The sequence below is a fragment of the Erpetoichthys calabaricus genome, chromosome 17, assembly GCF_900747795.2.
Source record: "Erpetoichthys calabaricus chromosome 17, fErpCal1.3, whole genome shotgun sequence".
NCBI classification, from domain to species: domain Eukaryota; kingdom Metazoa; phylum Chordata; class Cladistia; order Polypteriformes; family Polypteridae; genus Erpetoichthys; species Erpetoichthys calabaricus.
The window spans coordinates 49,009,457-49,036,679 of NC_041410.2; the positions used below are offsets into that span (position 1 = coordinate 49,009,457).

Genomic DNA, 27,223 nt, shown 5'->3' on the forward strand with positions numbered 1-27,223 from the left:
CCCTGTATGGACACTGAAAGCTGACCTAAAAAAATCACTTTAGATGCTGTTCTCCCAAACCAAACCATTTAAAACTGCTTTCAGCATTTTTTTTTTTTTATATACAAGTTTAGTTTAAAGACACATCAGTCAGTCAGTAAACATTTGTATGGAGAACTTAAGAGAAGTCGGTTTTGCAATTATGACATTTAGGGAATAAATTTTGGCTATTCCTTCTGATTAAAGAGGCTAAACTGCAAGAACCCACATCTTTCTGTAGAAATAGACAATACATTAAACCAAACATCTATGCACAAACTTACAGCACAACAAATGGAGTGCCATTTAAAAAAACCCATTAGTTGAGTTAGTTGCAAGTCTATTTTTGACTTTCACCAAGCAGTAATAGGTTGTTCAACCATTTGCCACAGCCTAGCCAAAGGGCTTAGGCATTCTTGCTTTCCTCTTTTCTTCAGAACCTGTGGCCTCATTTCCTTGCCACCATAGACCTCATACATGAAATATCCACAATTGTTGTTCCCCTTCCCATTTACCTTACAAATTGTTGCCTTTCTTGGAGGTGTTCTTGCTTTACATCAGTAAAATAAAAAATTCTAACTTTTGTAACACTGATTTACTGTTATTGGTGCGTTTACAAACTCCGTGGTACTAGCTCAGACTCATGACCATCAAGTTAACAAAAATACTTTTATTCTCTTGAACCTACGGTTTGGTCAGAAATATACTGCTACAATTTTTATGACTGCTTGCTTATAAAATGATTCACTTAAGCTCCTGACCTAACAGAACCATGTTGCAAACGCCTGAACCAAAAGTGAGCAGCTTCATATTCTTGGTTTCAGTCATTTGTGTGTGTATGGATGTGTGTGTATATATATATATATATATATATATATATATATATATATATATATATATATATATACATACATATACATATACACACACATATACACACACTACAAATCCAAACAGGACCCCCACCAAACACAAAATGAACTGCACTGCTCAACATTTATCAAAACATTTAGTAAATATGGCCACAATTATGTGAGATCTCAACACAAACAACTAAGAGATGAACAAACATTTATTAGTATGTCTGACTTTATAAATCACTTTTGCCTGCTCTGAAATGAACTTTAGGTTGATTTTGCTTCAGTTTCCTTTTTAGGTTTGGCCACCTTCTCCTTTGCTGGTTTAGTTTCCTTCTCCTTTGCCTCTGCTTCTTTCTTAGGCTTGGTAACCTTCTTCTTCTTTTTCATTGACTGCATCAAAGCTTTGCGCTGTAAAACAAGCATCAGTATTTTAGGAGACACAAGGCACAGCTAGACTATGCAAATACAATAAAACAAGAGAAATCTGCTGGTTGCCTTTCTGTGGCCCTAATAATATTGTTAAAAAAGTTTATTACAGGAGCAACTTTTATTTGGCTAAATATGTGACATTCATGCTTATACATTGGCTACAGTTACTAAAAACTTGAATGCAATGCTGAAAATGCACCCTTTTAAAATCTACCAGTGGAATCTTGATACTTTGATAACCCCAGTAAACAAATTTTCAATTTTCCAAGTCAATTACACTGCACCCTCTATCATAAAGACTTACAAATAGTGCAGTGGCACAGTATAGGCTGCATTTACTGAAACATTTCAAAACTTCACTAATTTACTTCTACAAAAAACACATTCAGGAGGTAGAGTGAGGGCAATGAGGAGCTCCAATGGTATTACTCTTGGGAAGTGGACATGAATTGTGTTTTGAAAAATACAACAGCTCACAAATACTCTTCAATACCCATTCAAGCAATTCAGAATAATTTACAATTTTTTTTAAAGCTTTTATAAGATCACATTTTTAAATCAGGTTTGTCAGAGAGAAAAAGAAAAACAAAAAAAAACAGGTTTGTGACATTTGTCTGGATCATTGTATGAACATTAGCTGGTCAATAACAATTACTGAATAGCATTTAAACCACACGTGAAATTAATGCAGGATTTCAAATGTCACAAATCTAATGCTTTAGTTTTCTAAATCTTGCCCTCCTGTTTCAGAATTCCCATAAAGGAGCATTAGTTTGGCTGTTTAAGTTACCTCAAGTGATCAATCTTTTCTATTGCTTGTTTGTGTATTAATGCAGAATTAGTGATTAAAATATTTACTATATATAGAGAGAAATAAGTTGTAACAACGATACTGCATTGCCTCCTGCACCATTTTTGTTTTACAAATGTGTCATGTGGACTTTGTCAAATTTTAGTTATACTAACATTTTGGTTCTATACCCCACCCATGAACTTTATCAACTGAATGATTGCAGATTCATTTCAGTAATTAAGTATGTGGTGTTAATAGCCATTTGCCCTGCTAATTTGGCCTCCGAGATTACACACTTTCATTAAAACTTTGCATGTATGTTTGGCAAACAGAAATTTGCAAACACTAGAATTCTATTTTGTAACATTGTGTTGTCTAATGACAGCATGCACATCGATCACAGACATTCATTAAAACTTTGCATGTCGTATTGCTGCAGAAATTTGCTTTGTGCATCAAAACATTAATGTTATGTCTGCTCAATGTAGAAGTTTGGAAGCACTAAAATTCTATTTTGTAACAATGTGTTGTCTAATATACAGCATGCAATACAGGAACCCCATTAAAGTTAGCCTGTTGTCATGTTCATTTGGGGTATTCACTGAATTTAGCTGAACTGGATGTGCCAGTTATAAAACTGAAAAATTATAGCCATGTTCATAAAAATCCAAGGTTAAGGGTGAAGTTTCCTCTCTTTTAATGTAGCTGTGTATGGTACTATACTACCATGTGAATAATGTCACTCACTCAACGATTGTAATTGGTCTCCACATTCAAACTCTCAAAGCATGCAGAATCTTATTTTTGTTTCACAATCAACTTTATAATGGCATAAAAGAGGCAATAATAAAAGCCTGTTCTGCCTTGAAAGTAGTATCTCAGTAGGTGCTGAAAGACTTGGTACATACCGCTGGATCATGCAAAAGAATAGCATTACGTCTGGCTGTTTTGGCATAAGGATTCAGTTTCAACATCACTCTCAGATTCTTAAGAGGATTCTTCTTAAGGACTCTACGATGGATCTTCTTGCTGTTACAACACATGGAAACAAAAAGTTTTAATTTCAACAAAATGAAGGTCTCTCTACCACACAATCTCCCTTTCTGAGCTCAGAATTTCCACCAAGATTGCAGGATTCAGAAACACTGACACAAAGTGGAAGTTCATTACTGCAAAAGGAAAGGTGGAAAGAAAACCACCACATACAGACAAAAAAAGCAAAACTTACTTTGGTGCACGCAGGGCCTTCTGGATTTCTTGACTTTTCAAGATTCTGCTCAAATCTGTGTTGGTCATCTTGTGCATTGGCAGGCTAGAAAGAGTTAGTAAATATTACAAACTAAAAATCAGCGGCTGTACACAAATTCCCTTTTCTTCGGCAAACCCAGGTTCAGAACTTCCAACTTTTATCACAAGTGAGTCAGAAACACGGACCATGAAGTGGAATATCATCATTAAAGGGTTAGCTTAACAATGAAAGAGGGCTGCTCAGAGACTTACTTGAAGTCAGCCTTCAGAGAGGCAGGTTTGCGCCAATTGCCATACAGGTCGTCCAGCTTTGAGAATGCACTCTCTGTCCAAATACAGAAACGACCCACATGACCCCCAGGAGCCAGTCTAAGCAGGTTAAGTTTACTGACATTCAGTAGAGTGATGCCTGGAACCAGAAGACTGAGAATTAGACATAGTGAAATGTAACTATAGTGCCACTACTGGCTAAAATATGCCTGTCAGAACTTCCACAATAAAAATCACAGTCTGTCAGAAACACGGACCTAGAAGTGGACATCATCATGCAAGTCAAAAAGGAAATTCCCGTTACACGTCTCACAAAGTCAAGAGAACATACCTGGTATGTTACGGAAGGCCTTTGTGATTCCAGCATCCTTGTTATAAATTATGCAAGGTCCTCTTCGTTGAATCCGACGTCTGTTTCGCATTTTACCTTTACCTGCACGCATACGTTGTGATGCATAGACCTAAAAAATTAACAGACAGTTAAAACTGGTAAACATAGGGATGAGGGCACATCTAAAAAACAATCAGGTGCCAACAAACCATAAAAGTACCCAATAAAGGTTTAAAAAGTTACCTACACTGCTAAAAACTTTATCTAGGATGCATTCACAGTAACCAAGTACCAAATGACAAGGAAAAATAAGGAGTTGATATTAAGTTAGTCTAAGATGAACATTTAAATCTGGATGATGGACAAAATAAAAATATGCAAAATTCATATTCATAATGGGAGTGGGGCCTAAACATTACTCCTCTATGTAATCAATTTTCAAAATACATGGTTTTATTTATTTATTTTACATACAACGTATATATTGCAATAAAATGAATACAGCTCTTTAATGTGTTTAGAATTTAAGAATGAGGCCACAATAATTTCAATGAGCATCAAAATTCAGGGCAAAAGAACAAAATGAAATAACATTGAACAGTTATATATATGTTAAAAAAAAAAACAACAAAAAAAACCACAACAAAAAAAACACATTCCCCAAAAATCTGCGACACAGACTCAATTTTCCCTTCCTTTCAGACACCTACTTTTGCGTGTTCTAGTTTTGGATCAGTATTAAAATCTACTATGGCATTGATACCAGATTTCAGACCTCAGCAAACAATATTTAGACTTGGGTCCCATCTCCAAGATCTCATTATATATATGCAAATATTTCAAAATCCAAAAATTTGAAATACTTTTGGTTCCAGGCATTTCAAATTAAGGATGCTCAACCTGTATTACATTACTGATTTTAAAATCAAAATATTTTACTTTGCTATAGCTTGGTAGCAGCCTCCCTGGCTGATGATGGTGCCTCAGTTTCCCACAGGGTTTCATGGGAGATGGAGTTCTCCACAACCCTGTGGGGATCTGGGATGGCCTCCAGGGGTTGTTGCATGGATCCCGGAGCCCACCTGGACATCTCTACAGCCCCGCCCGGAAGTGCAATTAGCCACACGTGATCAAACACCTGGAGCACTTCCGGGTGGGCTATAAAAAGGGCCAGCATCCACCACTCAGGAGCCAGAATCAGGAGGAAGAGGTTGCCTGGGAGTTGGGGTGGAGAGTTGTTGGTGTTGTATTTACGTGCTTTTGGGACTGTGTATTGCCTGTGGGGTTCACAGGGAAGATGTGCCCCACAGGTGAAGAAAAATAAAGTGTGCTCATTTTTTACACGTGCCTGTGTCAGTCTGTGCCGGGTCGGACGCTATATAGCGCCTTTTACAACATACGAGGGCAATCCCAAAAGTAAGGTCTCCAAAGCGGTGGGGACGTAGAGAAACTGTCCGTACGGCTGTTGGCCACACTGTTGTGATTGGTGCTTCCTCCACTCCCAAATAAGCACGCGCGGCTTCGCTGGGATGCTCAATCTTGACAGCCCTTGAAAATGGAGCTCCCGTTGAACGCTACCGTAATAAGTGCGAAGTTTGCAGTTATTCAATTTTTGAACGCAAAAGGCGTTAAACTGGTTGAAATTCATCGCCAATTGACGGAAGTGTATGGACAGCCATGCATGGATGTCAAAAACTTTCACAAGTGGTGTAGAGTTTACAGCTGGTCGTACTGAAATTTGCGACGAACAAAGGAGCGGGAGACCGTTAATTTCTGACGAGACAGTCGCGACGGTTGAGGAAAACATGCGTAAATATCGGTGGATCACTCTGGATTGCTCTCTGTATTTTGGTACCTGAGGTTTCCCGAAGCAACATCCACAGGATTTTAATGGAAAAGTTGCAATATCAGAAGGTGTGCGCAAGATGGGTACCACGTATGCGGACAGAAGACCACAAACGGCAACGAGTTGATTCTTCCCGCGAATTTCTCCGCTGCTACGCAAACGAAAAGGACAACTTCTTGGACTCGATTGTCACGGGTGACGAAACCTGGGCGTTCCACTTTACACCGGAGACCAAACAACAATCACGTGAGTGGCGGCATCACTCTTTGCCCCAAGCCGCGAAAATTCAAACAAACACAGTCTGACGGTAAAGTCATGGCAACTGTGTTTTGGGACCAGAAGGGGGTATTGTTGGTCGACTTTAAGCCTGCTGGGAACACAATAAATGCTGACAGGTACTGTGAAACACTGAAAAAACTCAGAAGGGCAATTCAGAACTGGAGAAGAGGAATGTTGCGCAAGGGCGTAAGCATTCTCCACGACAACGCTTGTCCACACGTCGCCCGTCAAACCGTCGCTCTCCTGCAAAACTTTGGTTGGAATTTCATCAATATAGTCCAAACTTGGCACCCAGTGACTACCACCTGTTCCCTAAGTTGAAAGAACATTTGTCTGGAAGGCGATTCTGCTCCAACGAAGAGGTGAAAGATGAGGTTCAACGCTTCCTGAAGGACATGGTGGTGAGCTGGTATGACATGGGCATTCTAAAACTACCACAGCGTCTACAAAAATGCATTGACCGAAATGGCGATTATGTAGAAAAAAATTCTTTAACCTTTATTTTCTATAATATTTACATCATTTTAAACGGTTGTATTCCTAAAAAAAAAAAAAAAAAAGGAGATCTTACTTTTGGGATTTCCCTTGTGTGTATGTTATATATATATATATATATATATATATATATATATATATATATATATATATATATATATATATATAGGAAAATTCCAAAGTCTCAAAAAATGAGAGCAAAGATCACATTAGCACAAACTGAAAAATATTACTCTGAGAAATAACAGAACAGCAAAAAGATTGAATATTCAGGTGCTGTACAGGCTTTAAAACATTCGAAGCTCCGCACGAAATGCAGATCACAAGGCACGCAGCAGCAGCAAGCCAACAGCTTCTCGACCAAAGAGGTTTGGGGGAAAAAAAAACAAAAAACCCACCTGTAACTTGTTTCCCCAATGTATTCCCTAGTTATTATATATATTAAAAAAACTGAGGGAGTGTGCTTTGAGAAATCTGTGTGTAAGGCTGGTAGAGAGCTATTAGAAAAAGCCACTGCAGCACAAAAATCTCAAATCAAGTTTTTACATCTGGGGATCTGGACTCCTGTAAATGGAGAATGTTTCAAATTGACTTTAAAATATCAACACACATTTCATCTTTGTTCTTGCACATCTAAACTTATAATAAAAAATACAGACTACAATAAAGGGTTTCAATTAGTATGTTAGTCTCGAGCTCAGTTAAAAAAGAATGCCCTGAGAAATGCAAATACTTTCTTGTACAAAAGGGCAGCACACAACTGAGTAATGTTCATCTGTTTAAGGAACACTGAGGCACAACACTTCTTGCTCAGACTATAGCTGCTATCAGCCACCCATGACAGCATGAAGACAACAGGCAACTGTCACTGAACACGGGGTCAGACGCAAATTACACCATCATTGCAAGAAGTGCAGTTTTGCTATTTTAGAAGTGCACCCTTCTTGGGGTTTTCAGAACTGAAAAGTGGAAATCGAACAACAACAAAACAAAACACACACCCCCCTTCCAACCTTGAGACGCTGGAAATAAAAGCATCCGTACCTTTTTAATATCATTCCAGGCTTTTAGCTTTTTCAGCAGCTGCACTGCTTCCTTGGTCTTCTTGTATCCTTCAACCTTATCTTCCACAACAAGAGGAACTTCTGGAGTCTCCTCAATGCGGTGGCCTACAAGTATATGTAATAAAATTTAATATGGTCTAGGACAGCCTGCTAAGAATAAAGTTGATCTGCAAGTAATTTTTCCCACAACTGCATAACAAAAATCTGTCAAAATCATCCAAAAGCACACCCCAATGAACAGACTACCTTAGTTTTTAATGCAACAACATGCACTGCGTTTACAAAAATCTTGGCATGGACAAAGCCTTTTCACCGATTTCAGTGATTAAAAAACGCTCTATAGGCGGTCAGCAGTCCCAGAACAATTTAGAGAGGGACAAGGGGATTGGGACTAAAATATATTTTTTTCTGAAAAATTTTTTCAAATCCTTGAAACTTCCACTTACCTTTGGACATAACAAGGGCTGGAAGTGCTGATGCTGCAAGGGCAGAGCAGACAGCATAGCGTTTCTGCTTCACATTGATCCTGCGATGCCAGCGCCTCCAGGTTTTGGTGGGGGCAAACATGCGGCCACCACGACACATCTGTATCAAAGGTTAAGGATATCACACTAGAAATGTATATTTACGCCTTTTAGCAAGCTAATCATTTTACAAAAGCAAGGTAAATCCTTTAATGACAGCAGTCAAAAGAATTTAAAACATCTGCTAACAGTTCTACTGGGTGATGAAATTCAACCACCTACACCACTCATGAAACTTATTCCAAGGTTGGCACAAACAGCTAATGAACTGCACCAAATGCAACATTAACATTTGAATCAAGCAAAACACCATGGCTAAGAAAAAGTTTCACTGAGGCTCAACATTTACAGACACAAAAAAGCAGCAATAAAATTTGACCAAAAGTCATTAAGTAAAAATTTGTATATTGCATCATGTCTTCACAGCTGAAGAGCATGTTAAAAAAAAACGTATTTACATAATCCATCACAATGTGTTGGCAAGACATCAAGTATTTTTAATGAATCAAGGCATATCTTGTAGATTACTATTAATTTCGGATTAAATATAGTTAAAAATCAACTCCCTTAGATAAAAGGGTACAAATCTTAAGACACTGCCTTTCCACAAATCGTTCTGAAACTGAGCTTGGACTTCATGTCAACATTCTCTAAAGCTGGACCAGGAACACACAATTATGATATGCAATGCACATGTGAGTCTTAAGTTTGACTATAGGTGATGCCTTAAACAGGAGTGGGGCTGTCAAACAACTGGCCTTAAAAAGTTCCTCATGGCTAAAAGGTTAGTGGGCTACAAAATGTTTTAACCATAAACAGACATTAATACATTTTCTCAGGTTATGATACTGCTGCTAGGAAGAAGGAATAAAAACAAACACCCAGATCACCATTTCTTTAATGCCAATTAATGAATGTCAATAAACTGCACATCATTCTGCTCAAAAAGCATGGGAAGCAATCTTACTTTCCTAAAGGAAGTTGACCCACTGAGCCTTCCTTTTATTTTAAAAATAACCAGTGACTGTTTAAGTCGGATAATAATTCCACTGTGCACATAAACTGAACAAACCCAGAAAGTGGAGATGCCCTTATGTCTTGATCTGCCTGCTGCTGGGTATTTCCAAAACTGGATAAAAACTTGCATTCAGGCAAAACTATGGTCAATTTTTGATTGGAATACCTACTGCAGGACGAAGTGCAGTAAGAAGCACTGTTTCTCACATTCCGAGAACTGAAATGTTCCTACACTTAAGCAGTTTAAAGCTAATTTGTATTACCGCAGCTCCATAAAAATAAAGGTAGGGTGCATAACTTATTTACTCTTAAGGCAGTTAAAGAATAATCTATTGAATTATTAGCACTATGCACACAAAAACAAAAAAAAAACCCTATTTAAATGACAACCCAACATCAGCTGATGAAAATATGAGCAAGTAAACCAATTGCAGAAATGCAAGTGAATGCAGTGAGAAATTTTACTTAATTTTGCAGCTCAACAAGTAACATACCCATAGCACAATGTGTGCTTATGTTTTCTCTTTAAGACTGCATGTTTGTGTGGGAATGGAATCTGCAATTTAGTATATAAAGCGGTCTTCGGACACTCTTATCAGCTGGTGCTTCAAGCTGGCAACAAAAAACAGGATACAGAAAAGCAGACAACAGACCTTGGCAGGTAACTGCTGCCCTTTAATGCAACTTCCAGAACCCAACTAATCAAACTCATCTCCCTGCCAAAAATAGAAAATAGCTATATTATAAATAATTAAATTATACACAACTAAAAGGGCAAGCTCAGTTATACAACACGCTCTGGAGGTAGTAGCAAAAGAGAAAAAACAAAACAGAGTACCATTGAACATGATTGACATCCTTTCTCCGACACACCAAAGTAATTTCAGTTAATTTATTCCGAAGAAGTCTGACGAGCAACGTTAATGGGGCTCCTTTATACCAACAGCAATACATCTGCATAATGCCTTACTGTGACAGCCAAGTCAATTCTTGCTTTATAGTCATTCAGGTCTCTGTTCAGGCCAATGTGTGGGTATATTTCTTTATATTAAATTCTCACTTATCCACCTACCTATTTATGTATGTAGGTATTTAAGGAGCTCCTCTAAAAAGCCAAAATATTCCCCTGTTGAAAAATAAAGCATCTATTCCATCTAGGACTGCTGTAGAAAATCCATTGACCACTAAAAAAAAAAAAAAAATCCTTCGAACATCCTAGTATCCTTGTACAACCTTAAAACCATCCTTCTAACATCCTAGTATAGTTAAGCCAGAGATGCACATTATACTTCGTGAATGTGGCCAGGACAACACTATTTCTTGTGCTCCTATAAAGAAAAACTGTCAATGGTTTGGGAAAAAATCCTAACACTAATGCAAAGTGATACAAGCGTTTGGCAGTATTATAGAAAGAAGTCACTTTCATTAGCGTAACATCATCAATAACCTCTAGTGGAGAACATTACTCGTCCTAAAGAAATATAAAATATATTACTTTAACATAAACAGCTCAGGACAAACAAAAGCTGACAATATCAAAACCTTAAGTCTCAAATCACTCAAAAAGGCACAACAAGCTTTGCAAAATGGCAAACACTACTTATCTTGAGCTTATATTATTCAAGCAACAACCAAAACCAAGATGTTTTACAGACATTAAGAATTTCCTAAATTAACTTCAAAAGGAACAAAAAATGCAGCCACACCTGTTCCAACACAACATCTATTCTATCGCTTATTTTTTTTCAAGTCACTTCAACGCAGTATACTGTGAGAATGAAGAGCATCAGAAGGTTTCTGGAGACATAAAAGCACAGTTCAGATGTACACAAAGCTTCTTAAATGTTTATCCCAAAAAGTTACTCAAAGGCTTAAAGAAGCATCCCTTACTGAGAAGAGGATGCAGGTGTAAATTTAGCAACTCCAGTAAAACATCTTTAGGATAGAAAATTAGGGGTGAAAGGATACGTTTCCAAAGGCTCCCTGGCCAGAGCGGTGTGTACCACCACCTCTAACACGTGGAATACGAGCCACAGCCCTGCCAGTACCCCAGGACTCAGCACTGGTTTGGTGACCTGAAAAAGATAAAAGACTTAGTTAGACCTCAATATTCAGTGATGGAATGATTCTCAGATAATTGTTGCTACTACGGTGCATCAATCATAACTTAATACAAATAAATCTTTATAAATAATACACTAAAGTGGCTGTCTGTCCAGGATTTTAAATCACCTGTAACTCACAAACTGACCTATTGACCTGAAATTTGGTATACATATATTATGTGATGTCTACTATCCGCTTCTGGGGTGATTGACCTCCAAGATTATTCCTCTTTTTATTTTTACTCTATTATAGAATCAACTCAGCAGTGGCCAGCTGTGCAGCACATGCGTACAGGTGCCGTTCTCATCCCTACCACCTTTGCAGTCATTACCCCTCCCTCTTAATATCTTATATCACTCTTGAAGCAGATTGAAGAGTTAAGTGCCAGTTTAAGTGAAACATTAAACATACTAAGCAATTATAAACAGACAATTAGTTTTAACACGAAAAGATGCTGACGAAAGAGAAGAAGCAGGCCGCTAGGGTGGAAAAAAGAAGAGCTGCTCAGGAAGCAGCAAGCGCATCAAACTCTTAAGCAAACGAATGCTAAACGTACAGAGAAAGTATGAAATCTATGAATGCAGCGCACAGTTACTGTTAATAAGACATTTCGGACATTTACTGGTAAAGAGAACACACACACACAAAAAGACTATTTGGTCCATCAAGCTTATTTGTTCAGGTAACAGTCAGACTGCCCCAATCTCTCATCCAGATATTTTTTAAAGTTAAGGTTTCCACTTTAACAACACGGCCCAGCAATTTGATCTAGGCCCCAAAATTCTTTGCCCAAGGAGCTTCTTAGCTTCAGCCCTAGATGCATTTCCATACACAGAATGAGACTACAACCGAAAATAAGATACCTTTTGTTCTATATATAGCAAAGGTAACATTTTATCCATCCCTCCATTTTCCAAACCTGCTATATATCCTGAGCAGGATAAAAGTGAAGCCGATCCCAGAAAGCACAGGGCACAAGTCAGAAATAAAGCCTAGTTGGTGAACACACCAAAACTAGTAACAATATTACCAATCCACCTAAACTGCATGTCTTTGGACAGTGGGAGGAAACCCACATGTACTCTGGGGGAAAATGCAAAATCCATGCAGTAAAGACTTGGAATGTGAATTTCAACCTGTTGTAAAACAGCACACTACCACTGAGCCAGGCCTGCTTGATTTTAAGCAAACAGACTTGCAAACCAAGTCAAAAAATAAAGATTCTTGAAGATGAGGACTGTATCAAACTTCTGATTATTCCCAAACCTAGTGCTGCTAAAGGCATCAAGCAAATCTAGAAATAGACACAAACGATCAGATGATGTCTGGTGCTTTCCTGAGAGGCGAGAGAGATCAAGTGATGTGCGAGAAAAGATGCATGTAGGTGGTGACAAAGTGGCAGCTCTTGCATGTGGGTGCAGAAATGGTCTATGAGGAAAAAAAAAAAAAAAAAAACTAGTATTGATCAATGACAAAGAATCAATCACAAAGTTTGTCTGAAATAGAAGAAAGCAAAAGAAAACTTAAAAACAACTATTCTCCAATACAAGGAATTGGTTTCCAGTTGGCACAATGTACACAATGAAATCAGTCATGGAATGTGCCCTTGTACATCGCTTAAGACAATCTCGTATAACAATACCACCATGCACAACTGGCCCAGTATTTGTGGGTTCACCAAGTGGATATGGGTCTCCCTCGGTGAACTAGGCCAACATCTTACCCACCTGCCAGTTCGCTGACTGCGTAAGGCTGGCGGCTATTCTTCCTCATGTTGGTGTGAACGAAGTTCACGATATCTGGCCTGATGGGCGCTTTGAAGACAGCAGGCATCAGTACATTTTTGCCTGTGGAGTCTCCCTTTTCGGAGTAGACCGATATTAGGGGTCTGGCACACGCCTGAAAAAGAAACAGATACACATGAGATGAGTACTCTTGCATAAAGTTGTACACCAATTTCTTCAAATATAATTTAAATTCTGTTCGCACACTCGTAAATATAGGCATAAACGCTTCTTGCTCAGACATCTTTTTGTCTTCAAGCGCCCGTGACAGCATAGAAACAGCAGGCAACTGTCGCTCATCACGGGGTCAGACGCAAATTACACCATCATTGCCAGAAGCGTGGCGCTGTTTTGTGAGTTTTATTGTTTAACACAAACAAGCCGGTCGTCTCCCAGTGACAAGGCGAATTTATTGAATGACAACGCCAGCAACAGTGGCATGGGCCAGACCCAGCAAAAACAAAGTAAAACACCGAATCCCAGTGCGGTCCAAATGCGAGTGCCACGCTTATCCCTTCCCCCTCCAGCCAGCCAAGACACGAGGACGGCCTTGTGAAGACTCACGTTCACGCGGAGCTCCACCACACAAAAAGCGCCTATTTCAATAACCTACCATCCCCAAGTCCACACTTTAATCAAATACAATTGTGTAGTAAACAAGATAAATAAAAATACTAACCATTTTCTCGTTTACTCACGGCACGCCTTCACCACACTCCTCTCTTGATGGCGGCCACGGAGGAAAAGGAAGAAGTAAACGTGCGCCCGACAGTATATACCTCCGAGCAGTCAGTGAACGAGACTGACGGTGCGTAGCTCACAGAAGGCTGAACTAGCACCAGAGAAATGATATTATCACACATTTCAATCGCAGGGAGTAATATATTAGCGGCATTTTATACAATTCTGTTTCGTGAAATAATTAAAAAAAAATAATAATAATAATTTTAATGGTAAGACCTACTTTTTCCCATGGTTCACTACTTCGGCGGAGGACTATATACATGACGCTAGACCCGTTTTCATATCGCAAGATAAAATAAAGTAAATGACAGTCCAAAAACAATTTTGAAGCAAGATTAATTGCATTTGTTTGTGTTTTATAGTTTCAGATAATAAAAGTTTTCTTTAAATAAATTGTTTAAGTGAAAGAAATGGGGCGTCACACGTGACGTCAAGGTCCCGCTTTTTACGAATTGTGACGAACTTGTGATTACGCGCGCTGTTCAAGCAAGTTTACTGTAGAGAACAGGATGGAAGAAATAGCCTCAGAATTCCTGCGCTTTCTTAGGTAAGATGTGGCCAAATCATTGTCAGGTAGAAAAAAAGAGTCCTTTTATTGTATTTCAAACTAATGTAGTTTCCAGTATCAACGAGTCCGTGTCTGTTGTCGACTATCCTTGTCCAGTAATGAGGTGTTAGAGATTCTGTATTAAGAGCTATGGATAGGTGCACTGTATGTTTTATGTTTTTAATGTAATTTTATATAATGGCATAATATTCATATCGCAGTTCTTCACTTTGAAACTAAGTGGCATATAAGTAACCGTAAGAAGAAAATATTGAGAATATGTTATGCCAGTACGTATTTGTGATACACAGTGCTGTTATGGGACAAAATTACCTGGAATGTAGAGCTGAACGCCGCACCAAAAGCATAACTTGTTGTCTGCGTACATATAAATAAATGCATTTTAGTTACAAACGTTAGCATTAATAGTTTAGTTTGGCTTCCAGAAGTCTTTGATTAATATGATGCTTTTAACTAGGCATAGACGCTACTCCTATTTTTGAAATCATGTGGCAGTATTTCCGATACCTAGTAATTTTTAAAGAACATAGGCGTTTGTTTTCAAATATTGATATTGAATGTCAAATATTAATTCGTCCTTTTCTATTTAAAATAACTAATATGACACGGTATCACGATCACTAGAACACCATCCATCCACCCATTTTCCAACCCGCTGAATCCGAACACAGGGTCACGGGGGTCTGCTGGAGCCAATCCCGGCCAACACAGGGCACAAGGCAGCACTAGAACACGTTTATTATAAAATATATATTAATAGAATGAGCATTTTAATTTTGTAACCCGCTTACTCCTGACCAGGGCGGCGAGGGGGGTTGCTGGAATAGAGCGCAAGGCAGGAACAAACCCTGGACAGAGCACCCATCCATTGCAGGGCGAACACACCAAACACACGCTATGGCCAATTTAGCCTTGCCAAATTACCTAACCTGCATATTTTGGACTGTTGGGGGAAACTTCGGCAGACACACGGAGAACATGCAAATTATATTCAGGAAGGATCCGGGACACAAAGCTCTGTCTCCTTAATGCAAGGCAGTAGCATTACTTCTGCACCACCATGCCACCCAGAATGAACATACAGTATAAATGTAGCAAAGATAATGTCATAAAGATCTGGCTATTTGATTAATACATGTAAAACAGTCACTTCACGATAGTACATAAACTGATCCCCTTGGAACACTAACGTTTACAAAAAAATTATATTCTCACATTTGCATTTTCTATTATATTCTACCCTTCTGTTTTATCAAGAAAGATTTTGTCATATTAGCTTTACATTTAATTAAGTTTCAAATTTGTATTTAAAAAAAAAAGTAATGTTAACATTTTTATGCTTAATCCAATTTTGCCTCAGCGGGGCAACAGTCCACCACAGGGTGAACAGATACAGATTTATCAGGAGCCAATTTAACATTGTCAGTCCACCTAACCTGTGTGTCTTTGGAATGTGGGAGGAGACAGGAGCACAACACAAGTTTAACAATACAAAATTAGGTAGAAAAATTAAATTTTACTACACTAGATGCTGTTACTAATGTAATTAGTACTTTTAAATTCACTGAACTTGCAGAATCATTAATATTTTTATTAATATTTACTAGGTCATTTATTTTTCCGAAAGAAAAACTACTTTCAGTGAAATGTTTCATCTTCAGATTAAGCGTAGCTATTAAATATTTTGCATAGTGTTAGACTTAACATTCTTATATATGAATATTGGTTATACTGTTCCCTTTATTTTAATTAAAATAAAAACAAAATGGACAGAACCTTTGAGAAAATCGTCTGACAGTTGTGCTGTACACTGTTATGTGTCCTCCATTATACTAACAACGGTCTTTACATTTCATAAGTATTAATGAGTAGTAAAGTGTTCAGTAAACCTGTCTACATAACCCGGCTATCTGGATAACATCTCATGTGGTCATCCTTGGTTTACAGCTAAAAGCATCCAGCTTCTTCCTGGTGATTGGGCTTTATAACAATTTTAGGGTAGTGAAGTCAAACAAATTTTTGGCAGAAAAGTATCCGTAAAGGTTTTCTCATGCTGCCTTTTTAAATTGCTATTAATATATTCCAAACCACATTCTATGCTGAAATAGGTTCTAATGATGCATTATCTTTTGCAATTAATTTGTCTATTCACTATACCTTAAATGTCAGATGTGTGTACTATATATGAAATGCGCTGAGTGAAATTAGTGTCAGTAGAAAACTTTGTACTCTATAGGAAAGGGCTCCCTCTAACTAACCAGCATATTACTGTTGTATCTGAGTTAAGGTACCAGTGAAACAAACATTATCAACCAAAGACATAAATGGAGCTGGGCAGTTGCTTGTTGATTGAAGAGTTGTAGAGTGTCACAAATTCCCTTGAATGGTGGAAAATAACCAAGGTTAGCTTTTTGTGAGAGGCCAGCATTACTTCCAGTACCTTCAATATTTTCTCAGAAAGAGCATTTAGTGTAAACACTTGAATTTCATGTAATTGTAGGTATGCTGCATTGTATTTTTGCAATGTTTAACTTAATAAGTGGGAACATAATTACAAAAACATTTTAAAAAATTAAACATGGATGTACAGGGGAAGGTATAGGGTGCTTTATGCTGAAATAACATTTGTGTAGTTTGTTTTTTGTTCATTATAATGATCTTATTGATTAACTTTTTTGTTTTGTTTCTTGGCTTTTATGAAGCATTTAATATACAGCATCCTTTTCTTTTTAAATTATTCCCCTAACCTACATTTGTAGTATGCTCCAAAATAGCAATTAGGACCCTATGTGAATTAACCAATAGGTCCATTAAACTTTTTTGGAATGTGCATAAAAATTTAATATAAAGAAGGGAATTTAGCAACGTTAGTCCAGCATGGTCAAGCCTCATATTCTGAAGAAATAATATAGATAATTTCCGGTTTGTGTAACACTGGACTAGCTTTTTACCCTCTCACAGATTCTGGAGGGTTCATGGGCGTATGCCCAGTCAGTCAACATGTGTTTTGTGGACTTGGAAAAGGCTTATGACTGCATCCCTCTGGGCTTGCTGTTGTGGTCTATTTAGTCCCTGTACAACTGAAGTGAAAGCTTTGTTCACATTGCAGGCAATAAGTCAGACTCATTTCTGGTGGGGGTGGGACTCCACAAGGGTTGCCCCTTGTCACAGATTCTGTTTGTTATTTGTATAGGCAGAATTTGTTGGTACAGCCAAGGAGTGGAGGGTGTCCAGTTTTGTGTCTGCAGGATCACATCTCTGCTTTTTGCGGATGATGTGGTCCTTCTGGCTTCATCGGGCTGTGACCTTAGACTAGCCTTGGGCTAGTTTGAGGTTGAGTGTGAAGCAGCTGGGATGAAGAGTAGCACTTCCAAGTCCAAGGTCATGCATGGTTCTCTGCTGAAAAAGAGTGGACTGCCATCTCTGGGTTGGGGTTGATGTGCTGCTTCAAGTGAAGGAGTTTAAGTACCTTGGGATCTTGCTTACATGTGAGGGAAGAAGGGAGCAGGAGATTTTGACATTGTACTAGTCACTTTTGATGAAGAGTGAGCTGACCTAAAAGAAAAAGCTCTTGATTTACTGTTCAATCTATGTTCCTGTCACAACCTGTGGTCACAAGCTGATGGTAGTGATGGTAAGAATTATAAATGAGTTTCCTTCACAGGGTGTCTGGGCTCAGCCTTAGAGACAGACTGAGGAGCACAGACATTTGGGTGGAGTTCAAAGTAGAGCCTCTGCATTTCCACATCAAAAGCTGAGGTGGCTCAGGTCTGTGATTGGGATGCCTCCTGGATACCTCTCTGGGGAGATACTGTATATTCGGCTTGTCCAACTGGAAGGAGGCCTTGGGGCAAACCCAGGACATAATGGAGAGGTTATATCTCACAGCTGGCCTGGGAAAGCCTTGGTACCCCCCTAGTTGGAGAAGATGGCGGTGAAAAGGGACATCTGGGCATTATTGCTTAGACTGTTATCCTCATGACCCAGACCTAGATAAGCTGCAAAAAATAAATATATAGAAGTCCAGCATCCCAGTGCAGTTCCCAGGTATTACTAGTATTGACCAGTAAATTTCAAGGATTTTTTTGTTACAGAATTAAAGATCTCAAAATAAGTTAGTGTTATTAAATTTTTTCTTAGACCAATGTTTGTAAAGCAATAAATAGTTCTTTAATAATAATAGTAATACATTTTATTTATTTGTAGGCGCCTTTCTAAACACCCAAGTATACCGAACAATAGATAAAACAAAGATTATAAACAAAACTAAAATACAAAAACTAAAATCGGACAGAGCAATTGTAGTCAAAGAGAAAAAGCAGTCTTAAACAAATGAGTTTTAAATTTAGATTTGAAAAGTGAAAATGATTCAATATTTCTAAGCTCAGATGGTAGTGAGTTCTAGAGCTGGGGAGCAGAGGATTCAGTTGCTAAGACGGTAAGACGGACGCAGGGGACAGTCAAGTGGATGGAGGAAGAAGATCTAAGGGTATGGGAGGGAATGGCAACATGGAGGAGGTCCGACAGATATGGAGGGGCAAGGGTGTGGATAGCCTTAAAAGTTAACAGAAGAATTTTGAATTGAATGCGGAACTTAACTGGAAGCCAATGAAGCTGCTGCAAAATAGTGATAGAGTGATATGGTGAATAGAGGGGGTTCTAGTAATGATGCGGGCATCTGAATTCTGGACCAGTTGAAGCTTATAAAGAGATTTGCGGGAAAGACCAAAGAAAAGGGAATTGCAATAATCCAGACGAGAAGTGACAAGGCTATGAACAAGGATAGCAGTGGTGTGGGGAGTGAGGGAGGGGCAAATATGATTAATGTTACACAAGTGGAAATATGAAGATCGGGAGATGTTATTGATGTGGGACTGAAAGGATAAAGTACTGGCAAGGATGACACCCAGACTGTTAACCTGTGGGGAAGGGGAGACAGAGGAATTAGCAATAACAAATGAAAAATGATCAGTTTTGGGTAATGTTGATTTTGTACAAATTAGCAGAACCTCAGTTTTGTCACTATTTCATTTAAGAAAATTTAAAGAAAACTAGGATTCGATTTCTGCTATGCAATCAATAAGTGACGAGGGTGGAAAGGAAGCAGTAGGTTTGCTAGTGAGATAGACTACTTTATGACTAAATATCAACAATATAAAATTCTTATCATCAAAAATCATACCATCATTGTATATAATTTGTAATATTGCAGTTTGCAAAAATATTTGTCCAAGATCCATCCATCCATCCATCCATCCATCCCCTTCCGCTTATCTGAGGTCGGGTCACGGGGGCAGCAGCTTGAGCAGAGATGCCCAGACTTCCCTCTCCCCGGCCACTTCTTCTAGCTCTTCCGATAGAATCCCGAGGCATTCCCAGGCCAGCCGGGAGACATAGTCCCTCCAGCGTGTCCTGGGTCTTCCCCGGCACCTCCTCCCGGTTGGACGTGCCCGGAACACCTCACCAGGGAGGCGTCCAGGAGGCATCCTGATCAGATCCCCGAGCCACCTCATCTGACTCCTCTCGATGCGGAGGAGCAGTGGCTCTACTCTGAGCTCCTCCCGGATGACTGAGCTTCTCACCCTATCTTTAAGGGAGAGCCCAGACACCCTGCGGAGAAAACTCATTTCAGCCGCTTGTATTCGCGATCTCGTTCTTTCGGTCACTACCCATAGCTCATGACCATAGGTGCGGGTAGGAACATAGATCGACTGGTAAACTGAGAGCTTTGCCTTACAGCTCAGCTCCTTTTTCACCACGACAGACCGATGCAGAGCCCGCATCACTGCGGACGCCGCACCGATCCGCCTGTCGATCTCACGCTCCATTCTTCCCTCACTCATGAACAAGACCCCGAGATACTTGAACTCCTCCACTTGGGGCAGGATCTCGCTCCCAACCCTCAGAGGGCACTCCACCCTTTTCTGGCTGAGGACCATAGTCTCGGATTTGGAGGTGCTGATTCCCATCCCAGCCGCTTCACACTCAGCTGCGAACCGATCCAGAGAGAGCTGAAGATCATGGCCTGATGAAGCAAACAGGACAACATCATCTGCAAAAAGCAGTGACCCAATCCTGAGTCCACCAAGCCGGACCCCCCTCAACACCCTGGCTGCGCCTAGAAATTCTGTCCATAAAAGTTATGAACAGAATCGGTGACAAAGGGCAGCCCTGGCGGAGTCCAACTCTCACTGGAAACGGGTTCAACTTACTGCCGGCAATGCGGACCAAGCTCTGACAACAATCGTACAGGGACCGAACAGCTCTTATCAGGGGGTCTGGTACCCCATACTCTCGGAGCACCCCCCACAGGATTCCCTGAGGGACACGGTCGAACACCTTTTCCAAGTCCACAAAACACATGTAGACTGGTTGGACGAACTCCCATGCACCCTCCAGGACCCTGCTAAGGGTGTAGAGCTGGTCCACTGTTCCATGACCAGGACGAAAACCACACTGTTCCTCCTGAATCCGAGGTTCGACTATCCAACGGACCCTCCTCTCCAGAACCCCCGAATAGACTTTTCAAGGGAGGCTGAGGAGTGTGATCCCTCTGTAGTTGGAACACACCCTCCGGTCCCCCTTCTTAAAGAGGGGGACTACCACCCCGGTCTGCCAATCCAGAGGCACTGTCCCTGATGTCCATGCGATGTTGCAGAGACGTGTCAACCAAGACAGCCCTACAACATCCAGAGCCTTGAGGAACTCCGGGCGTATCTCATCCACCCCCGGGGCCCTGCCACCAAGGAGTTTTTTGACCACCTCGGTGACCTCAGTCCCAGAGATGGGGGAGCCCACCTCCAAGTCCCCAGGCTCTGCATCCTCATTGGAAGGCATGTTAGTGGGATTGAGGAGGTCTTCGAAGTACTCCCCCCACCGAGCCACAACGTCCCGAGTCGAGGTCAGCAGCGCACCATCCCCACCATACACAGTGTTGACACTGCACTGCTTCCCCCTCCTGAGACACCAGACGGTGGATCAGAATCTCCTCGAAGCCGTCTGAAAGTCGTTCTCCATGGCCTCCCCAAACTCCTCCCATGCCCGAGTTTTTGCCTCAGCAACCACCGAAGCCGCATTCCACTTGGCCTACCGCTACCTATCACCAGCCTCCAGAGTCCCACAGGTCCCACCTCCCACAGAGTCCCAACGGGTTCGGGGATTGCCGTCACGACAGGCACCGACTACCTTATGGCCACAGCTCCGGTCAGCCGCCTCAACAATAGAGGCACGGAACATGGCCCATTCGGACTCAATGTCCCCCACCTTCCTCGGGACATGGTCGAAGTTCTGCCGGAGGTGGGAGTTGAAGCTACTTCTGACAGGGGGCTCTGCCAGACGTTCCCAGCAGACCCTCACAACACGTTTGGGCCTACCAGGCCTGACCGGCATCCTCCCCCACCATCGGAGCCAACTCGCCAAGGTGGTGATCAGTTGACAGCTCCGCCCCTCTCTTTACCCAAGTGTCCAAGACATGTGGCCGCAAGTCCAACGACACGACCACAAAGTCGATCATCAAACTGAGGCCTAGGGTGTCCTGGTGCCAAGTGCACATATGAACACCCCTATGCTTGAACATGGTGTTTGTTATGGACAATCCGTGACGAGCACAGAAGTCCAATAACAAAACACCACTCGGGTTCAGATCGGGGGGGCCATTCCTCCCAATCACGCCCCTTCCAGGTCTCACTGTCATTGCCCACGTGAGAATTGAAGTCTCCCAGCAGTACGAGGGAGTCCCCAGAAGGTATGCCCTCCAGCACCCCCTCCAGGGACTCCAAAAAGGGTGGGTACTCCGAACTGCTGTTCAGTGCATACGCATAAACAACAGTTAGGACCCGTCCCCCCACCCGAAGGCGGAGGGAGGCTACCCTCTTGTCCACTGGGGTAAACCCCAATGTACAGGCTCCAAGTCGGGGGGCAATAAGTATGCCCACACCTGCTCGGCGCCTCTCACCGGGGGCAACTCCAGAGTGGTAGAGAGTCCAGCCCCTCTCAAGGAGATTGGTTCCAGAGTCCAAGCTGTGCGTCGAGGTGAGCCCGACTATATCTAGCCGGAACCTCTCAACCTCGCGCACTAGTTAAGGCTCCTTCCTCTTCAGAGAGGTGACATTCCACGTCCCAAGAGCCAGCTTCTGTAGCCGAGGATCGGACCGCCAAGGTCCCTGCCTTCGGCCACCACCCAACTCACACTGCACCCGACCTCCTTGGCCCATCCCATAGGTGGTGAGCCCATGGAAAGGGGGACCCACGTTGCCTCTTCGGGCTGTGCCTGGCCGAGCCCCATGAGTGTAAGCCCGACCACCAGGCGCTCGCCATCGAGCCCCACCTCCAGGCCTTGCTCCAGAGGGGACCCTGGTGACCTGCGTCCGGGTGAGGGAAAACGCTGTCCAAATTTTTTATTCATCATGGAAATGTTGTTGAACCGCACTTTGTCTCATCCCTCACCTAGGACCAGTTTGCCTTGGGTGGCCCTACCAGGGCCATAAAGCCCCGGACAACAGAGCTCCTAGGATCATTGGAACACGCAAACTCCTCCACCACGATAAGGTGGCGGTTCAAGGAGGGGCCAAGATCTCAAGTAAATTTTAGTCCCATTATTGAAAAAAATAACTTCTGGCTTTAACGATAAATGGCATATGGAAACTTTGCTGTTTCAATAATATAACTAGATTTTGGAGCTCTGAATAGTAACATTAATCGAGATAACCTTTTGGCTTATGGATGTCTGCCTGCCAAAAAAACTAAGCATGAACATTTAAAATTATACCTAAAATACAACTTACTAGGTGCACACTAGTAACATTTTTTTGGGATTTGACTAAATTATAGTATGTTTTAATTTAAATAAATGATTTTGGTAATATATAATTTTTGCCTTAATTGATAATATCAGAGTGTAAAAAGAGTTGGTAAAAAGTTAAATTCCAAAAGGACAATAAATTACATTTTTTTTCTGTCCTTTTGTAATGCAACTTTTTTACCAACACTTTTTACACCGAGTTTCATGTAGTTAGCCGTATATCTTGTGTCAGCATAAAAGAAATAATATTTGAGGATACCCATAATGTAATATACGATGGATTCAGAAAGTATTCAGATCCCTTCATTTTGTGTGCACCCATCAATCTACACTCAATCACCCATAATGGAAAAAATTAGGGATGCTCTGATTGATCAGCCACCGATCGGAATCGCCTGTTTTACATGAAAAAATGCTTGATCAAGATTGGTAAAAAGACTGCTCACCAAAACTGATATTTTCAGCCCCTACTTTTTTAAGCTTTATGATAAATTAGTTGTAGTGTTCCTTTACACAAGGTAATACGATAGTTGAGCCAGAGTGTATCTTTTTTTACTTTCTCGTTTACGAAGTATTGTAATCATCCAAAAATTCGACCTGAAGATTTTGATGAATCTCGACATTTTAGACCTCCCCGAATCCGAAAATACCATTTTTGGAAGTTTGCCTGTCTCTGTGTGTGTGTGTGTGTGTGTGTGTGTGTGTGTGTGTGTGTGTGTGTGTGTGTAAACGTGATAACTTGGCTACACTTTCAGTTAGGTCAACCAAATTTTGCATACAGGTATTAGGTACAAAGCTTAGATTTCGATCAACTTTTGAGCTATTTCTGCTAACTGGAAGTGGTACTTTTTTCTTCATGCAGCTACAGAGTCCAATTTATTTAACTTTACTTTTATAATAATTGTTCAGTATATTATTAATTTGATTTGAATTGTTGTTGGTGGTTTTTTAATATACGTAGTATAAAAATATAATCCTTGTCATGTGGTTTACTCCTCAAATATCCACCCTCATATTTGAGTATAAGATAAAGTCTAGGGATGATACTCCAGTTTTTTTTTTTTTTCTTTTGCAGTGTAAACAAAGAGCAGCAAGTGGAGGCTATCAATGAATGAGCGGTGATTGGTATATTTGTCTTTACGTTAAAGAAAGTGGAGTAATTAAATTAAAAAAAAAAAAGTAATCGGCAAGAAAAGCTACTTTAAGGAGTTAAGACCTTAATTTTGGCCTTTAAAATAAAATGTGCTCCTCTAAGTTTGGACGACAGCAAGCTTGTTTAAAATGCAGAAGCTTATCCTTTTAATCAGAAAAAGAAAAGATAAAGGTGAAATTGAAATTACTGCTTAATAAACAATAGGCTTTTAAAAAAGATTTGTGCTGTTTTTATTTGTTGCTATGTGTCATACAGCATAAGGTTTGGTAAGAAGCAAGTACAGTACTACTGTATATAATTAAAATGATAATCCATATTTTATAATTACACCTCAAGAATTACAAATGTCTACCTGATACACTGACGGAAAAATAAACACACCTGTATAAGTACAGTAAAACTGTAGTGCAATTATAGGTTTTAATTATTTTAAATCATTAAGTAGATAGATAGATAGATAGATACTTTATTAATCCCAAGGGGAAATTCACAAAAATAAATAAATAAATAATTTCCCAGAAGGCACCAAAGGCTTAAAACACCACTTTCTCGCAAGCCGCTTCATTTTTGGCTTAGTGCCGGCTCTGCTGCCACAATACCGCCTTCTTACCTCGTCGGGTAAATAGGGAACCACACCGGCACTGGCATTTATTCTCGGCGCTTGAAGTTGAGTACTTGAATAGACAAGTCTCGGCGTGTAAAAATCCATGCTCACATTGTAAAAGTAAGTGTATCCAGGGAACGAATCCACATAAAATAAAGTGATAAGAGTGATCAATAAAAAAGAGAAAAATAAAAGTAAAAAAATGAAGTCGTACACGGAGCTGCTGAAAAGGCTGCCATTCTTGGTGGCGCCTGAGTCATAATGCATAATCAATAAGTGCATGAATGTTTACACTTAAGCAGTGTTTAACTGCCAACATCAATTAATTGTGTGAGAATATATATTTTTTGTTAGAGAAATGATGAAAACTACATTATAAAAAAGTAAAACAGCTTGTAATTATGAAAAGAATTTAATTTTCTTTTATGCCATATGTATTATGGATAAATGTTCTTGTATATATTTTATTAGTTGAAGTATATATTTTAAGGGAATTTTATTTATTTTAAAATTTTATAGTGACTGAACAATAAGCCTGCATAATTTCATCTTGTTAATAATAAATAAACAGTTAACACCTGTGGTCTGTAGTTTAATTATAAAAGGACACATTAATACAGGACATAAGGCTTCTATTTGTCTGGTTATATAGGAGATTAGTGTAAAAAGTTTTTTAAAGGGACAAAGAAAAAAATTTTAATTGGTTTCGGAATAGGCCGATCAAGTAACTTGAAAATCGGTGATCGGTATCGGCCTTAAAAACCTAATCAGAGCATCCCTAGAAAAAATTAAAAATGTTTATGGTAAAATAGCAAGATGGAAGCCGCTCTTGAGTAAAAGGCATATGACAGTTGAAAGGACTCTGACAGCATGAGGGAAAAGGTGCTCTGATCTGATGAGACAAAAATTGAGCTCTTGGAGCAGAACTCCAAGCACTGTGTCTGGTGAAGACCAGGCACTGTTCATCACCTGCCTAATACCATCCCTACGGTGAAGCATGGTGACCATGCGCTGCTCATCACCTGCCTAATAGTATCCCTACAGTGTAGCATGGTGGTGGCAGCATCATGCTGTGCGGGAGCTTTTCCTTTATGTAATCAAATTGGCTTGACTTGAAATAAGACAATCACTATTGGAGATTTCAGTTCAGTTAAATTTGTTGTCATTATATCTTGCAGTACAATATAATGCACTTGTTTCATCAGTAAATTGTACAATGGCATGCAGCAGATGGGGTTTCTGTGCAAAGAGTGAGTAGCTTTAAGTATCTGGTGTACCATATCACTGATGCCTTTGTGCATGGGTGTGGTGGAATCTTAAAAATCCACCTCTGCTTATTAACATAGCTAGTTAAATTCTTGCAGAGACCTGTGTAAAACTGTAATGAAGAAATGTGTAGCTGGGTTGATGGAAAACACATTGGTATTCAGTCACCTACAGTGTATTATGTACCAACAGTTTCTACAATACATAAATTTTACGTATATTTATCCAAAACCAAATGAAAATATTTACTGCAAAGTTTATTGTTTTGCATAACTATGGTTCTGGCAAGTTAAATGTGACTTTTGTGGGGTCACACTGTAAGTCTGAGGTGGTAATTGAACTCGCAAGAGCATCTCTGAATGATGAAAAAGGATTGTTCACATCTAGCCATAATAAAATAAAAAATACCAATAGGAAGCATTTGTTGTAGACTGTAGTGATGCATGTTAGGGGTCTGTGGCAGTGTGTAAGTTTTTAGAAAAAAAAAATAGTAAACAAAATAAAACAGTGAAGCAGCTGAGGTTTGTGGGTGTGGAAGTACTCCACTGTGAGGTGATGCTGTGGTGGGATGTTCAATGGCAAGGCGAGCTGATTGCCTGTTACATGCAAGTCCAGTCAGTTCAGCTGTTCTTCATTCACGGGGCAGAGCACCTGCACTCATAAGATATATATAACGGAGCTGGGGAAAGAGAAAGGGGAGGGAGTAAATAAAAGAGAAAGAATTGAGGAAGTAATGAGAAGAAAATATAAGAGAGCAGAATCTGTGTGAATCCATTAATGAGAGAAGGCAGTGAAGCAGTCAGGGAAACCCCACGGTGGAGCTGTGCAGTGGACACACCAGGGGTGCACTGGATCGTTCCTGCTGCTTAGTGGATAGCAGGAGCTATCACGAGGCTACTGACTAGCCAAATGAGTTTGATTTTATTTCTCTTTTCTAATATGCTGCATTTCAAGTGTCCTTATGAAGTCATTAAGACTTGTCCAAGTCTGCATAATTACTTCAGATGTCATAATTTACAAACTA

The 27,223-nt window shown here is 40.1% G+C and overlaps 2 protein-coding genes and 5 non-coding genes across 8 annotated transcripts in view; 1 reads left to right on the top strand and 6 right to left on the bottom strand.

Moving 5' to 3' along the window:
* Positions 1-1,072: 1,072 nt before the first annotated feature.
* On the bottom strand, positions 1,073-13,899 carry rpl4 (ribosomal protein L4). Its single transcript, XM_028823379.2, has 10 exons — positions 13,744-13,899; positions 13,008-13,179; positions 11,143-11,249; positions 8,080-8,218; positions 7,614-7,738; positions 3,950-4,079; positions 3,601-3,757; positions 3,329-3,412; positions 3,009-3,129; positions 1,073-1,286 (listed from the first exon to the last, which is right to left on the bottom strand). The coding sequence occupies exons 1-10, from the start codon at positions 13,744-13,746 to the stop codon at positions 1,143-1,145; spliced, it is 1,182 nt and encodes a 393-aa protein (XP_028679212.1). The 5' UTR covers positions 13,747-13,899; the 3' UTR covers positions 1,073-1,142.
* Positions 3,206-3,275, bottom strand: LOC114668268 (small nucleolar RNA SNORD18). The gene has a single exon (XR_003718858.1). It is a non-coding gene; the product is annotated as a small nucleolar RNA SNORD18 (small nucleolar RNA).
* Positions 3,487-3,560, bottom strand: LOC114668267 (small nucleolar RNA SNORD18). Its single transcript, XR_003718857.1, has one exon. It is a non-coding gene; the product is annotated as a small nucleolar RNA SNORD18 (small nucleolar RNA).
* Positions 3,827-3,900, bottom strand: LOC114668266 (small nucleolar RNA SNORD18). The gene has a single exon (XR_003718856.1). It is a non-coding gene; the product is annotated as a small nucleolar RNA SNORD18 (small nucleolar RNA).
* Positions 7,377-7,476, bottom strand: LOC114668270 (small nucleolar RNA SNORD16). Its single transcript, XR_003718860.1, has one exon. It is a non-coding gene; the product is annotated as a small nucleolar RNA SNORD16 (small nucleolar RNA).
* Positions 13,298-13,398, bottom strand: LOC114668269 (small nucleolar RNA SNORD16). The gene has a single exon (XR_003718859.1). It is a non-coding gene; the product is annotated as a small nucleolar RNA SNORD16 (small nucleolar RNA).
* Positions 13,900-14,196: 297 nt separating the features above from the next.
* Positions 14,197-27,223, top strand: part of zwilch (zwilch kinetochore protein) — a 33,255-nt gene continuing 20,228 nt past the window's right edge. The window contains exon 1 of one of the 2 annotated variants that reach the window (XM_028823294.2): positions 14,197-14,355. In XM_028823294.2, coding sequence (XP_028679127.1) covers positions 14,318-14,355 — 38 coding nt within the window. In that variant the 5' untranslated portion in view covers positions 14,197-14,317. The remainder of the gene's footprint in view (positions 14,356-27,223) is intronic. The other variant, XM_028823292.2, reaches the window with a different exon arrangement.

Bases quoted from the DNA above. Each gene is read 5' to 3' on its own strand.
- rpl4 (XM_028823379.2), bottom strand. The intron at 3,413-3,600 runs GTAAGTCTCTGA...AACTCTTTCTAG, and splicing joins TCTCTGAAGGCTGACTTCAA to CCTGCCAATGCACAAGATGA. The intron at 3,130-3,328 runs GTAAGTTTTGCT...GTGTTGTAACAG, and splicing joins AAGGCCCTGCGTGCACCAAA to CAAGAAGATCCATCGTAGAG.